This window comes from Octodon degus, unplaced genomic scaffold, assembly GCF_000260255.1.
Source record: "Octodon degus isolate 3935 unplaced genomic scaffold, OctDeg1.0 scaffold00279, whole genome shotgun sequence".
NCBI lineage: Eukaryota > Metazoa > Chordata > Mammalia > Rodentia > Octodontidae > Octodon > Octodon degus.
The window spans coordinates 382,865-397,302 of record NW_004524855.1 but is presented as its reverse complement, the minus strand read 5'-3'; the positions used below and the strand labels follow the sequence as shown (position 1 = coordinate 397,302).

The 14,438-nt window shown below is 53.1% G+C and overlaps 4 protein-coding genes across 4 annotated transcripts in view; 2 read left to right on the top strand and 2 right to left on the bottom strand.

Moving 5' to 3' along the window:
* The window catches only part of Taf6l (TATA-box binding protein associated factor 6 like), a 13,313-nt gene extending 12,685 nt beyond the window's left edge, over positions 1 to 628 (top strand). The window contains exon 12 of the mRNA XM_023707042.1: positions 1 to 628. This exon is cut by the window's left edge and continues 47 nt beyond it. Within this exon, the coding sequence (XP_023562810.1) occupies positions 1 to 269 (269 nt within the window). The 3' untranslated portion in view covers positions 270 to 628.
* Positions 443 to 1,674, top strand: Tmem179b (transmembrane protein 179B). Its single transcript, XM_023707017.1, is given in 6 exon segments — positions 443 to 471; positions 647 to 678; positions 869 to 940; positions 943 to 1,024; positions 1,105 to 1,221; positions 1,388 to 1,674. Coding segments are annotated over 6 exon segments (435 nt in total). The 3' UTR covers positions 1,491 to 1,674.
* Positions 1,675 to 2,150: 476 nt separating this feature from the next.
* Positions 2,151 to 3,383, bottom strand: Tmem223 (transmembrane protein 223). Its single transcript, XM_004646735.2, has 2 exons — positions 3,068 to 3,383; positions 2,151 to 2,550 (listed from the first exon to the last, which is right to left on the bottom strand). Exons 1-2 carry the CDS (start codon positions 3,357 to 3,359, stop codon positions 2,258 to 2,260), a joined length of 585 nt encoding a protein of 194 aa, XP_004646792.1. The 5' UTR covers positions 3,360 to 3,383; the 3' UTR covers positions 2,151 to 2,257.
* Positions 3,384 to 3,486: 103 nt separating this feature from the next.
* Positions 3,487 to 13,090, bottom strand: Nxf1 (nuclear RNA export factor 1). The gene is made up of 20 exons (XM_023707001.1): positions 12,907 to 13,090; positions 12,552 to 12,705; positions 11,127 to 11,210; positions 10,733 to 10,837; positions 10,544 to 10,624; positions 10,384 to 10,453; positions 10,169 to 10,257; positions 9,961 to 10,068; positions 9,722 to 9,831; positions 7,970 to 8,006; positions 7,237 to 7,305; positions 7,100 to 7,155; positions 6,899 to 7,006; positions 6,753 to 6,811; positions 6,526 to 6,641; positions 6,377 to 6,419; positions 5,404 to 5,476; positions 4,854 to 5,036; positions 3,916 to 3,976; positions 3,487 to 3,751 (listed from the first exon to the last, which is right to left on the bottom strand). The coding sequence occupies exons 1-20, from the start codon at positions 12,939 to 12,941 to the stop codon at positions 3,713 to 3,715; spliced, it is 1,680 nt and encodes a 559-aa protein (XP_023562769.1). The 5' UTR covers positions 12,942 to 13,090; the 3' UTR covers positions 3,487 to 3,712.
* Between the last annotated feature and the right edge of the window lie 1,348 nt (positions 13,091 to 14,438).

Here is a 14,438-nt window from a genome sequence, read left to right as displayed (position 1 = left end):
CCCAGCCCCAAGGCTCGGCCGCCGGCGCCCGCGAGATCTTTCAGAAGAGCCGCTTCGCGCCCCGCGGCGCGCCGCACTTCCGCTTCATCATCGCGGGGCGGCAGGCGGGGCGGCGCTGCCGCGGGCGCCTCTTCCAGACCGCCTTCCCCGCGCCGCACGGGCCGAGCCCCGCCTCGCGCTACGTGCAGAAGCTGCCCATGATCGGCCGCACGAGCCGGCCCGCCCGCCGCTGGGCGCTGTCGGACTACTCCCTGTACCTGCCGCTCTAGGGCGGGCGGGGGCGCACCGCGGGGTGGGCGCCGTCCTGCACTGTGGGGACGACGGGGACGAGAGGCGGGGGCACCCCGTGTGCAGCCCTCCGGTGGGGCCCTCTTAGGTTGTGCCCAGAAACAAAGCGCAGCACAGCGGTGGTGAGCGAGCCACAGCGTGTGATGCAAGTATGATGACGAAACAGATGTGGAAGACGGTCGGGTAAACCGTTTCCTCCCAGTTTGGGCAGTAAAGATGGGGGGAGAGTGAGGCCCTGTCTCAAAAAAGAAAAAAAAATAAAGATGGGTGTAGAACCATAAACTAGGCATTAGTACGTTTACAGATCCGAAACACTGGAGGTATGCTTCCTCCACATCTGGTGACTTGTATTCTGTAGCCCTTACCTGCTTCCTGATGTGGTCACCGGAGGTTTGGTGCCCCCGAACCCGGACCTGAAGATGCCCTCCCCTCACAGGCTCCGAGCGTGTCTCTGGCCTACAAGTCCCTGACACTCGCCGCCCGCCCGCCCGCCGGGAAACTGCTCCCAAGGCAGTACCTGAAACCAAGGACTCACGGCTTCTCTCTGCAGGGCTCCTCCAGGGGTAGCTGTCCCTTGTAGGTGTGGCCACCCTGAAGGGCTCTTTTCTGGCCTTATCCCAAGCCTCAGCCCCCTCACTATGCTACTTTGTGACTGTGGTGTGGGCTTTCTGGCCCTCTAGTGCCTGCTGCTTCTACTCTTCTGGGTCTACAGCAGCTGCCTCGAGGACCTCCAAAGGTGATGCCCTCCCCTGAGGACCAGGGGTTGAGTTGAAATGAGCCCCATCTCGACCACACGTTTGTTTTTTCCTCTCCCAGAGGTCCCGTAGGGCTCCGGATTGCACTGGCTACTTCACCCTTAGCCACCTTCTTGGTCTTACTGTCTGCCTGCATCCTTTCTCTGTGCAAGTCTGTCATCTTGAACAGAACCATTAGGTAATGGGAGGGAGGGACACTGACTCGCTATCTTCACTTTGCAAAATGGGCCCTAGAACCTCCCATTGTATCCCCACCTGTCCTAGTCTGAAAGGGCTTCTTGACATAGATGTGCTGAGGGCGTATTCTACCACTTCCTCTCACAACTGTCTCTTTGACCTCACAGCTGCCCTGAAGCCCAGAAAATTTCATGGACACACCCTGGAACTGCTCTGCAGTTTTATTCCAGCCTACACAATGCTGAAGTGAGACCTAGTCAGTGTCTGTAGCTGTAAGGGCACTCACCAGTGCAGTAGTGGCTTGGCCTACCAGGGACAGGCTGAGGAGTGGAGGGGCCGTCTGCCGAACTGGGGTGGGCGGAAGGAAGGACTGCATCTGAGGTGGTCCTAGTCCACACTCCTGCGCTGTCTCCCACAGGGCGAATCTGGTATTGTGGTGTTCGGTCTTGGTGTTCCAGGCAGCCTCTGGAGAGGAGCGCCTCTGAGACAGATATTCTTGTTGAGCCACACCTGTCTCATTTCTGAAGCTCATGCCTTGTGCCTTCTGCAGTTAAGACCCCTGAGTGTGTGATCCTTTAACCCCACACAGCTGGAGGCTCACTTTTCCCTCCAAGAGGGAGATACCTTTTATCCTGTTGCTGTTTTTGTACCAAAATATATTACTTTCTTCCCCTTAGTATTGAGTTTTTGATAATAAAAGTAGAAGAGGGGCTGGTGAGATGGCTCAGTGGTCTAAAGCACCTACTTGGAACAAGCTTGGCAAACACAGGAACCGCGGTTCAATCCCCCAGCACCACATGCCAGCCAGCCCGCCCCCTGGTGGGCTGAGCTGGCCACACACACACACACACACACACACACACACACACAAATAAATAAAATTTAAAAAAAAGGAAGAAAGTAGGGCTAAACAGGCAAGGAACAGGCAGCTGCCCCCTGACTCCTTTATTTGCTGGTAAACCCCTTTTGTGACTTTGGTTGGCACTGCATCCCTAGTAGTTCACATTCCTCGGGGAGAGGCAATGACTTCGTTCTTTTCACAAGCTCCGATAGGCACCCACAGTGGTATCGAAGAGCTGAGCATTAGGGAAGTGTCCAGCTTTGTCCAAGAGGAAGTAGAAGCGCCGACCTTTGATCTTCAGAGGCAGCATGGCAGGGACTTCCCCTCGGTGGGCCATGCAAGACACTTGGTTCAAGGGAACAGTAAAAGGAGCCCCCAGGCCAAAGGGGGCATGAGTGGTGAGGGTCACCTGCTTCCCTCCGGCTCGAAGCATCACTGAACGCACAGATCGGAGAGAGAAGACCAGACCAGCACCCAGTACCAGGGATCCTACAGGACAAGCAGCGAGTAAGGCACTGGAGGGTTAAGGGTCAGCCATTCCAGTACCTCCGCTAAAGAACTGTCACATGTATGAGCCCCTTTAAAATGGGCTGGTGAGATGGCTCAGTGGTCTAAAGCACCTACTTAGAACAAGCTTAGCAAAGCACAGGGATCGCGGTTCAATCCTCCAGCACCACATGCCGGCCAGCCGCGCCTCCTGGTGGGCTGAGCTGGCTACGCGTGCGTACACACACACACAAATAAAATTTAAAAATACCATCTTGTGTTAATCCACCCGCATTTTTTTCAACCACTGAACTACGTCACCAATACCTGAATGCTTCTGAGTCCGTGCCTCTAACCTATCTGCGTTGGTGGTATGGTGGTGAGCACAGCTGCCTTCCGTGTCTCTAACCTGAAACCCTCCGGCCTCAGTCGCGCCCAGCTCCTAACCCATAGCGCATCGCTCGGCCGAGGAGAGGAAGGGCAGGTCTTCGGGGCCTGGTCTCGCTGGGGCCCGCCTTACCCACGGCGCCGCAGCCCGCGGCCAGCCCATAGCGCCACAGCGCCGAGCGCAGGTCCCCGCCGCGGCCGGAGGCTCCGGGCTCCCGAGCGGGCGCCGGCGGTGGGGTCAAAGCCGCGAGGGCCAGCGAGGCCCAGAAGACGCCCTGGCCGGCGCAGAACAGCCCGAGGACGGCGAAGAAGCGGCCCCGCTCGTGTTGGAAGAGTAGCACGTCCCGCGGCGGCAGCGCCCCGGCGTGCAGCAGCCGCGCGGGGAGCAGCAATGCTCGGGGCCCGCGGAGCCACGGCGCCGCCATGGGGACGGCAGGCGTCCGCTCCGGCGCGCGCTCACTTCCGGCGCGCGGCTCACTTCCGGCGCGCGCTCACTTCCGGCGCGCGGCTGCCGCCCCTCGACGCGCCCTCCCCGCCCACGGAACACGAGAGTCACAGTATCACACTTTTATCTTAAAAAGTAGGGGTCCTGGGGTAATACACGAAGCACCTAGTCCTTGGGTAGTTTAGTGTCAGTCCGCACACGAGCGCCGGCTCCTGGCGCCGCCGCGGCCGCGCCGCAGGGGTCTCCAGGGCGGGCGAGCCGGCGCGGCTGGCACCCTCCGCGCCCCGCCCCTGGCAGCCGCGTCCTGGGGCTATTTACAGCGCCGCCTCGCAGTCACTTCAGGAACGCCACTTCTGGGATCTCGCCCTTGGCCTGGAGGAGAGCCCGCGGAGGGAGGGTCGCTCGCTGGAGGCGCCCCGGCCCGGCCCGGCCCGGCCCGGCCCGCTGCCTCCCAGGGCTGGCCTCCCGCCCGCACCCTCCGCCCTCTGCCCTGGGTGCGGCGTCCCAGGCCTCCGCTGCCGCATCCCAAACCTCACCTTGAGATGAGTGAAGGCCTGGGCAGCCCTGTTAAAGTCCCAGTTGTTGTCCTGCAGGCATCTGGGGTGGGGAGGAGACAGTGTTTTTGAGAGAGGAAGCACAGCCGGCCGTCCCGACCACTGCAGGGTGACCATGGGGACCATGCACTTGTTACACTGTGCCCCGAGTGACAGCAGTAGCCGTGCTCCAGGGCTTAGCAGTGTGCACACTGGGGGAAAGCACTGCTGTAAGAAGAGCTGCAGGGCAGCAGAGGCACTGCTAGAGCCGGGGCCGCGGTAACACTTGGGGAGCAACTCAAATTTGAAAAATAGCCTTCACCAAGACGCAGAAATCAGGTCTGGTAAACACAGCTAGGGATTATCCATTAATTACAGAACAAGAAAACAATTTAGATGAACATGGACAAAGCCGGTGTTTACAATGATTGTGCCAGATTACACTTACGGAGTGCAATAATAATCTGTCTGCTTTTAAATCTTTTTTTTTTTTTTTTTTGCGGTACTGAGGACTCAGGATCTTATGCTTACCAGGCATGCGCTTATTCTACTGAGCTATCTCCTCGGCCCTGCTTTTAAATCTTTGAGATTTAACAGCTTTTTGTTGTGTTTTGAGACAGGGTCGCACTTGTAGCCCAGGCTGACCTCAAACTCCCAATAATCCTCTTGCCTCAGCTGCTCATGGGCTAGGATTACCAAATGTGCAACACCACACCCAGCAAAAAGCTGTTTCTTGAAAAAAATTTCTCAGTACCTTGTGTAAGTACCCTGTGCCTTAGCACCATTAAAATCTCTACACTGTATCCTTGGAAAATACATACCATATGGATATGAAACATTTTCTTTCAGCCCGTAAAAGCGTTTTGTCTTTAAAAATAGACATTCCTCACTGCCAGCCCTTCCTCAGTTTGCCCATGATCCTGCACATGCCCCGGACTCACTTCTGGGACCACTCGAGGTTCATGCCAGACTGGGTAGAGAATGTCTGCAACATTTCCTGCTGCTCAGGGGAGAGGGTGGGCACCGGGCTGGAGGAAGGTGTGGGCGCAGGCATGGCAAAGGCTCTTTGTACTTCTTCAGGGCTGGCATTCCGTACAAATAGCTCATCATTTACAATACACAGCCTTGTGAAAACAACAAAAAACAGAACAAAACCTTCAACAGCTAGATGGACACTATGCTCACTCCCAACATTATTTCTTTCAATACCTCAGTGTCCCCTCCCATGAGCAACTGTCATTCATTTCTCTTTTATTATCTAACCCCACAGAGTTAGGAGGTGAATATTGCTACACATACTGTCTTGCCTATAGCTGGAAGTGGTGAGGCTAGGGTGGAAACCTGGACAGTCAACTCAGGGCCACACTTCATCACAAACACCTCTCATCTCCTGCTGCCTTTGTGAAAACACCCCAAGGACCAATTTTCCCTGCCAGTTATCATGCTGCTGGCCATGGGCAGAACTGGAACCTGGCACGGTGTAAGACTCACCCTGAACTGCTTGCAGGAACAGCGATGAACGTCCTGGTGAAGGCACGCAGAGAATCACGAGCCTTTCCATCTACTGCAATGAGAGAGCAGCAAAGACCCTCAGGCCTGGTTTGCTCTGGGGACACGAGTTTGAGAACACAGGTTCTCAAACTATGGCCACTGATGCAAAGAACCCTAAGTGGGCCAGAGGGAAATGATTCTACCTTTAAATGGGGTACAAGGCCAGGGAGATAGCTCAGAGGCATGAGCGCCTGCCTGGCAAGCACAAGGTCCCAAGCTCAATCCCTGGTACCACACACACAAAAAAGATTCTTCCACATGGGGCATGAGGAGAACAGCAACAGTTACAACTACCAAGGCTAGAGCACCTGTGTGCCAGGCCTCAGGGGAAACTCTAGGCCTCCACACTTTACACTGTACCCCAAGAAGATATTAGGACCCTTATAAGTAAGGAATCTAGCACCAGTGAGATAGCCCAGCAGACTAAGTGCTTGCTAAGGAGAGCACAGGGACTGGGGTTCAATCCCTAGCACCACATGCTCCACCAGCTCCGTCCCGGGGCCCGCTGAGCAACATAGTTTGGGCCTGGTGGTGCACGCTTCTAATCCTAGCGCTGGAGAGGCTAAGAACAGGAGGATCACTATGAGTCTGAGCTGCACAGTGAGACCCTGTACCAAATACATAATAATAATAAACACAGGGGCTGGGGAGATAGCTCAGTAGAATAAGCACTTGGCTGGCAAGCGCAAGGGCCTGAGATCAATCACCAGCTCTGCCAAAAAATAAATAAATAAATAAATAAATAAAAGAAAGAATAAACATAAGTAAGGAATCTAAGGCTCAGGAGTACTGAAACTTGCCCACAGAACTAAGATCAGGGAGAAAGAGAGGCAAATGCAACTGGGAAGAGGGCCAAGGAAGGTCTCACTAGGGGAGGGAACATGCTACAAAGCCAGGACTCAAACACCCTTACCTTCTTTGAAGACTCCATTGACACAAAAGCACAGCAGTGTGCTCTGAAAGAGAAGAGCAGTATCGAGCACAACATGAGCTTCCCAGCCAACGCCTGCGTCCCCTACCCCTCAACTCCAAGCCTTCTGGCAGGCCAGATGTGGGACTTACTGTCTGGGCGCTTATGTCTATCACGAAGGAATTGATGTCATGCTGAGTTCTGGGCAACTCATTGAGGAAGGCAACAACGTTCAGCCGTGTGTGCTTCAGCAGCCGGAACCGCAAGGCTGTGGGTAAGGGAGAAAACAAGGCTGGGGCGGCCATGAACTTCCAAATCCTTTTTTTCCGTCCTCTCCATTCTCTTCTGCTACCCTGTTTTGTGCCTCACACAGACTTACTAGGATCTTTAAGTTTCTTTACATTTCTGCTGTCTTTGCAGTACTCTGTCAAATTGCTCCTGTGGAGGAGGTAGAGAGGCAGGTGGTTAGTACAAGTGGGATGAGCAGGGCACCCCATGGGCAAAGGGCAGTCGTGTGGCATGTACCGTGCAGGGTTCTGGGGTACGAAGGGGATGCTCAGCGAGCAGCAGGCTCCGTCATGGTAGGCGTCCAGGAGACCCTGCCGGTCCCCAGAGTCATAAATTGCATAGTACCTAAGGGAACACAAAAGGAAAGGCTGTGATGAACTGTGCAGGCACAGACAAACTGGTGGCTCGGCTCCCAGCCTCAGGACCTGAGGTACTTACTGCTGCAGGAAGTGCAGGACTAGACTCTTCAGGTTCTCTGTGCCAAAGTAGCTGCCCTGAAATCAAGCTGACGTTAGTGTAGGTGCCTGGAAGCCGCTATGCTCTCCCCACACTCACACCCCCGTGGCCCCCTTCACCTTGCAGGGGGGCAACACTGTAGGGGCTTCCACATCAAAGGCAATTGGCGGGGGTAACTCATGGCCATCCTGTGGAAAAAAGGGCAGCTGAGTGTACCTCAGACAAAAATCAAAGGCTGACATGTAAGCAGATGGCAGAGTTAATCACGAAGAGGTAAGTCAAAGGCAAGGCATAAAACCAGGTCTGGTGGCCCAAATCTGCAATCTCAGGATTTGTGAGACCAAGGCAGGAGAGAGCGCCCTGGCTACACAGTGAGTTTAATGCCATCCTCATGTCGTGAGACTCTGAAAACACACGCAGTATTCAAAAACACTGATTTTTGCAACTTCTGCCTAAAGGTATTTTTGCGGGAAGCAATTTTAATTTTTTTTTTTTTTTTAACATTTATTGTGTGTGTGTGTGTGTGTGTGTGTGTGTGTGTGTGTGTGTGGCCAGCTCAGCCCACCAGGGGGCGCAGCTGGCTGGCATGTGGTGCTGGGGGATTGAACCATTGTCCCTGTACTTTGCCAAGCTTGTTCCAAGTAGGTGCTTTAGACCACTGAGCCATCTCTCCAGCCCCGGGAAGCAATTTTAAATTTTAAATTTTTTAATTTTTTTGTGGGAAACATTATTACCTCTATCAGCTTTTCAAAGGGAGCCAGCTCTTTAAAGGCCATATAAAACTGCCTCAGCAAGATCTTGGCAGTGGGAGATGTATGCTTATTATGAAAACAAGAAATATCTTGGACTTACCAGGCGGAGTAACTTGGGAAATCGTTCCCGAACAGCGCTGTCAAGAACAGGACAGAAGTGAGTGACACCTCGAGCCACCATGCCTGCAGGGCTGCTCTAGGAGCAAACACATCCACACTGGGAGCAGCCCCTCCCATCTGCTCATCACAGGGCCCAGACTGCACTTAGGGTAGGGCGATACCCGCTGGCTCCAGTACCCAGACCACCAGAAGGCCCTGAGGACCAGCTCTTCCTCTGCCCGCCCGAGGGCAGCAGGCAGCAAGCACATGGCCTGGGCCTGAAGCCCAGGTCCTCCTTTCCCGCCTGGCCCTCCTTACCTTCCTCCTACTCACCTGTGCAGCCCCGGGGAGAGGGAGTGGGGTGGGAGCCCAGGGGCTCCGCTGCCTCACCAGGTGTCCATCCGTCCTGCCAGGTCTGGCCTTGGCCAAGACCAGAACACACCACAGGGATGGCACAGTATGTGGGGGCAGGGGATGGGCAAGATGGGCTTAAGAAAAGTGGTAACAGAGGAAGAAAGGAAAAGGAGACAAAGAAAAAAGCAGGCTGGGACAGGGGAAGGGAGAGTCAAGGGAAATAGAAGTAGAACAAAAAGAAAGAACTAGAGAGCAAAAAGCTCTCAGAAAAGAGGAATACAAAGCGACACCCTGATGCAGCCCTTTCCTTCAACTGCCCCCGCCCCATGGCCCAAGGGCGAAAACAGGCAAATCCTGTTGCAGGGTGGTGGGCAGGCAGGTGGGCAGTGGCCACTGACCAGGTCTGTCTGCTACCTGGGTCCTGATCTGAGCCAGGCGTGGGAAACCAAATAGCCATGGGGGCTGGAGACTTTCCTCGGAGGGTGAGGGTTCAGGCCCCTGCAAAGTTGGGGGGGTAAGGGTCTGTGCCCCACCTCTGTCGGCCCCCAAGTTCTCTCCTGATGGCCCCTCTGCGACTGTGCCTGTCTTAGGTTGTTCCTTCCCTGAGGAATCTTACCCGTCTCTGGCTAACCAGCCATCCTCCGGGGCCAAACAGGGTGACATGCAGTGCGAGTGTGGGGCAGCACCCCACAAAGGTGTCCTGTCTCCTTGGTGGCCTGTGCCCCCGTGGCCTCCACGCCCAGCACAAGCCTGGAGATGCCCGTGCCTGCTGGCGGGGCCTGGCTTCTTGTCACATATTTTGGGAACCCAGGTTTCTTTTCCAGGGAGGACCCAGCTCACAGTACTTGGAGAGCTAGCAAGACAGATGGCTCAGTTCCAGCCTCCAGGGGCCTCTGCATGGGCTGCCAAGTTCAGGCCACAGCCTTTGGCTGTGATCACAAATAATACCCTCTTGACACAAAGGCAAGAGGGGTTATTGTAAGACAGGAGGGGCCAGCCTGCTCAGCTTGAGTCTTGGTGAGGACACCAGGCTGTTGGCCCAAGATAACCCCACAGGTTGGGACATATACCAGACACTTCCAATCAAAGTACCAAAGCAGAAGTGCCCTTCCTGGAACAACAGGGTAGGGAAGAGTCCAGAAAAGGCTGCATTCAGGAGGGAGGAGGAAGACTACAGAACTAGCACACAATGGTCGTTAAGGAAGCACATGAGACCTAGGGACAGAGCTGGAAGACACAGACAGACAAAAGGGAGGAGCACACATCTTCCCAGGGGATGGAGATGAGGGGTCCATCTTAGGGCTGCGTGTCTCCTGCAGATGGCACTGGTCAGGGTATGTTACCTCAGCCTCCCAGAGGGTGAAGGTCCCCAGGAGGGGGGACAGAGGCCACCACTGACCTGATGTAGGTGGACTGGTCCTGGAAGGTGTCACACAGGGTATTCCCATCAAGCCATAGCTCCTCCAGTTTCAGCCCTTTTATCTTGTCCAACTCCCGGTCAGATTTTAACTGCAAAGAAAGGGAAGGAGTGGGGCACAGGATGGCAAGGGGAGCCGTGCATGTAGCCCCATCACTAACTCTCCTCCCCCACAGCAGGCACAGGTTCCACATCCTCCCCAGCACCAACCCAACCCTCACTTCATTTCCAGAGAGGTTGAGGATCTTCAGGCTGGGCGCCTTCTGCACGATGCCAGACATGTCATCCAGTTTGTACAGCCTATTACTGCTCAAGTTCAAGGACAATAGCTACGTGGAGAGCAGAGGTGGAGGGCAGGGTCACTGGCGAGTGGCCCAGGCTAATCTGAGCCCTGGCCATCCTGCCTGCCCCAGCCAGCCAGGCCCCCACCTCAGGGATGTTCTCCTCAATGATTCGTAGAGTTGCTGCCATACAGCTTCGACGATTCAGCACAACATCAATATTCTGAGCCACCAAATCTTCAGGACACAAGTAGTACGAGGGAGAGACCAGTATGAGAGACAGCAGCTGGGCCAGCATCAGCCCAAACCACCCTCACACTCGCCCCGCCCACCGGGGCTGAGAGTCACCACCACGCAGCATACCTGGGTCTGAACGCAGCCCCTTGAGGTCAAGCGCCTGCTGGGAGCCATCATAACGCTTACTCATGACCAGCTGCAGAACATGGGGCTCAGAGTCACTGAGGTGGTATAGGGGAAGAGGAGGAGGCTGGTTTGGAACATCCGTCCCGAGAGGCGGCCTTACCTTTAACTGCTCCACCTGTTCTGGCTTCAGTTCATTCTGTACAGTGTGGGGTGGGGCAGAGGCGTTGATGATGATAGAGATCTAGAGAAGAGAGCAAGCAGCATAAACTCCAGGAACCCCTGAGCCCTCAGACCCATGCCACCTTGAATACCAGGCCCTACTGCAGGTGCACTGAGCCCATGCACATACCCTACGGTTGTCCCGGTCTACAATCTTGTAGTTCACAGCCTTTAATGCAGAGGCAGTGCTGGCATCCTCCACAAAAAACTGTGCCCGTGTGTTCTCATAGTGAAACTGCAAGAGGAGCAAATAAGACAGCTGGACTTAGCCGGGCACAACAGTAATCCCGGCACCATGGGAAGCTAAGCAAAGAGGACGTGAGTCTAAAGCCAGCCTGGGCAATTTACAGACTTAGAAACACCCTGTCTCAAAATACAAAAGAAAAAATGGCTAAGGATTCGGCTCAGTCCACAGGCCCTGGGCTCAGTCTCCGTACTACAAACAAAACAGAAGAAAACACAACATGAGACTTACAGCCCAGAACTGCACCTAACCAACTGGTGCCCGGGTGTGTCTCACTTACCTCCACAGGAGTGAAAGGGATGCTGCATTTGCTCTGAATCATGCTCAGAAGCCACGACTTCTCATATTTTCTGCCATAAGGAATCTAGCAAGGAGAAAAAAAACCCACCATGGACCAAGGCAAGAGAGCCCACCTTACCCAGCACTCCTCTGTGCCCTCTGCCAAACAGACATCCCATAGGGCTGGGGTGTAGCCCAATGCTACAGCCTATGCTACACATGTGCAAGGCCCTGCACTGGTCCCAGGACCACAACGTTTAAAAATTAAAATTAGGCATGGCGGAGTACACCCGTAATTGTGGCACTCAGGAGGCAGGAGTTTGAGGTCAGCCTGCACTACATAGTTCAAGCCCAGCCCGAACTGTATAGTGAGACCCTGTCTATATAAATAAACAAACAAAATAAAAATATTCTTGGAATGAATACTAGTTGTAGATTTTCCACTTGAAAAACAAATAAGATTCCTATCTTTTCCTGTACACGTATTATTCCTTAAACAAACCAAGAGCTGGGGGGCCGGGGAGATGGCTCAGTGGAATAAGTGCTCCCCTGGTAAGCGCAAAGACCTGAGTTCAATCCCTGGTCCCACCAAAAAAAAAAAAAAAAAAAAAAAAAAAATCAAAAGCTGGGTGTGGTGGTACATGGCTGTAATCCCAGCACTTGGGAGGCTGAGGCAGGAGGACTGCTTTGAGTTTCAGGCCAACCTAGACTGCTTAGTGCAATCTTGTCTCAAAGTTTATTTACTTTTGGTACCAGAAGTAAAACTCAGGACCTTGTGCTTGCCAGGCAGGTGTTGCATCACTGAGCTATACCCCTGGCTATTTTAAATTCTAAAAATTGGGTTGGGGTTATAGCTCAGTGGCACAGTGTCTACCTGGCAAGCACAAGGTCCTGAGTTCAATTCCTGATACCAAAAAAATTCTAAAAGGTCCAAGATATTAATTATACTCTCTCTGCCCTAGAGAGTTCTAGAGAGGAGAGCCCAAACCCCACTCAGTTTGAGACCAATGGAACACTCAGAGGAGTCACCATACTTTCTGTGACCCTGTACCCTCTCCCTTGAACTCACACTTATGTTTTGTTTTTCTGTATTTAGTACAGAGTCTACAGGGTCTCACTACACAGATCGGACTCGTACTGATCCTCCAGTCTTCAGCTTCCCAAGCTCTGGGATTACAGGCACATGCCACCATGCCCAGTCTCAGCTGCCATCTCAGTGCACCCAGAGTGTAGGGCCAGCATGGCAGGCCGAAGATTGGACCTCAGATCCTGCATCATACTTAGGTCTTTTAAAATAAGAAAACATGGATACCACCTTGTAGACTTAAAAAGTAAAGAAGACAGACGTTTGTAAAAAAAAAACAGAAAACACCTTTCTTCACCCACCCCACCTCTCCTCTCTGATCCACTTCCCCAAGGTACTCACTGTAATTTTAAACCAGTTCTTGGAGGTCCCATCCTGGCTGGTACCAGCCCCTCCTCTCTCTGGAGGGGCTCTGTCTCTCCGTACAGTAACATGTATTCGCTCTCTATCATGCCAGGAATCACCCCGTCGGTTAGGTCGAGAGGTGTAGGGGTTGCTGTGGGAAAGCAGAAAATTCAATGTCTGCAAATACTAGGAAGAACCATCTTGTTCTATTAGCATAACTAAGTTATCTCTCCAACCATCATGCTAGTCCTACCCAGTATCACTCTTCTAGCTAAAAAGAGAAACAAGAACAAAGAGAGGGCAGTAAGATCTCCTGAGGCACTGAACTCAGAGAGGATCAACTCTCACTTACTATCGTACTCGGGGACCATCCTGGGCTTCACTCATAGCCACATCACCGTCATCTTCCTCAAGCCGGGAAGGCCGAACACTGGAGCTGCCTCTTCCAGACCGACGGTTCCCATCACCATACTTCCACCGGAAAGGACCTCGGCCCTTTTTTCTTCTTTGAGGGAAGCTAACACGGTCATCATGCTCTGGAGGTGAAAAGGTACCCAAATCAGTACATTAATCACTGATATAACTATCTTGTTGCAACCACCGCTTTTTAGCATCCTGCACTATCAAAACAGAAACATGCTACCTAGGCCACCTCCATGCAACTGTTCCACCTTTCCAGGGGGTAGAACTCTTTCTGGGATGTCAGTATCAGGGGAAAGTGCCTTGAAAATGTGTAGGGCTCTTGAAAAATGAAACAGAGACAGGAACCACAAAGAGAAGCAGAATGGAGAAGAGTGAGCAACCCCAAAATGTAACTGGCCACAAATCTGACCCCTGAAAGCTACCTTAAATTTACCAGTCAGTATTCTTTCTCTATAGTACAAAGGGCAGTTACAGATATAACCAACTTGAAGGGATTCTAAAGAAATCTACTCGGGCCTGGGGAAATGGCTCAGCAGAATATGCACTTGCATGGCAAGCGCAAGGTCCTGAGTTCACTCCCCCACCACCAAAAAAAATCTACTTGTTCTCAAACTGCCACTCCGCAGTTTGTGAAATGTTTTTGGTTTTCTTAACCAGAAATGCTCTTGAATTTGGAAGAGAACTATGACACTGAGGCTCTGGTGATAACTTTGTATGATGGCATTTAACCAAGGGCCTGGAAATTCACTCCAAGAATGTGACCTGACTCCCGTTATGCAGAAACAACTTGTACAGGACAGGGTCTTGCTATGCAGCTCTGGCACGCATTCAACTCACCATCCCCTTGTCTCGGCCTCCTGAGTGTTGGGATTACACGTGTGTCTAAAACAAGTCTATGCAGCCTGATAGGTGGCTCAAGCCTGTAACCTTAGCATTCTTGAGGCTTAAGTGGGGCAAATGCAAGTGCCAGCACATCCTGGACAACTCAACAACTTGGCAAGGCCTTGTGTCAAATAAAAACCAACAACAACGGAAGGGGCTAGGGATGGAACTTCGTGTGAAGGCCCGGAGTTCAATCCCCAGTACCTGGGGGGAAAATTCTTACTCCGTGGGCCAGTGGAAGTAGCACAAACCCAGTGCTCTGGGAGGCTGAGGCAGGAGGGTGTCAAATTCGAGCCTTTCCTGGGTAGCTTCGCGTCTCGAAAACTAACAGGCTGGGCCGTAGCTCAGCGGAGTAAAAAAAAAAAAAAAAAAAGACCACAGAGGTGTAGCTCAACGGTAAGCTTCCAGACCCCAGCACAGTCTTACAGTTTTAAAAATACAGTTTTTAAAAAGCCCTTGATTTCCATAAGCCTACTTAATCCCTGGCACGGGCCTCAACACACAAGTGGAAGGCGCCCAGGCGCAGAGGAGACACAACACACAAGTGGCAGGCGCCCGGCCCCGCTCAGGGTGACAGGC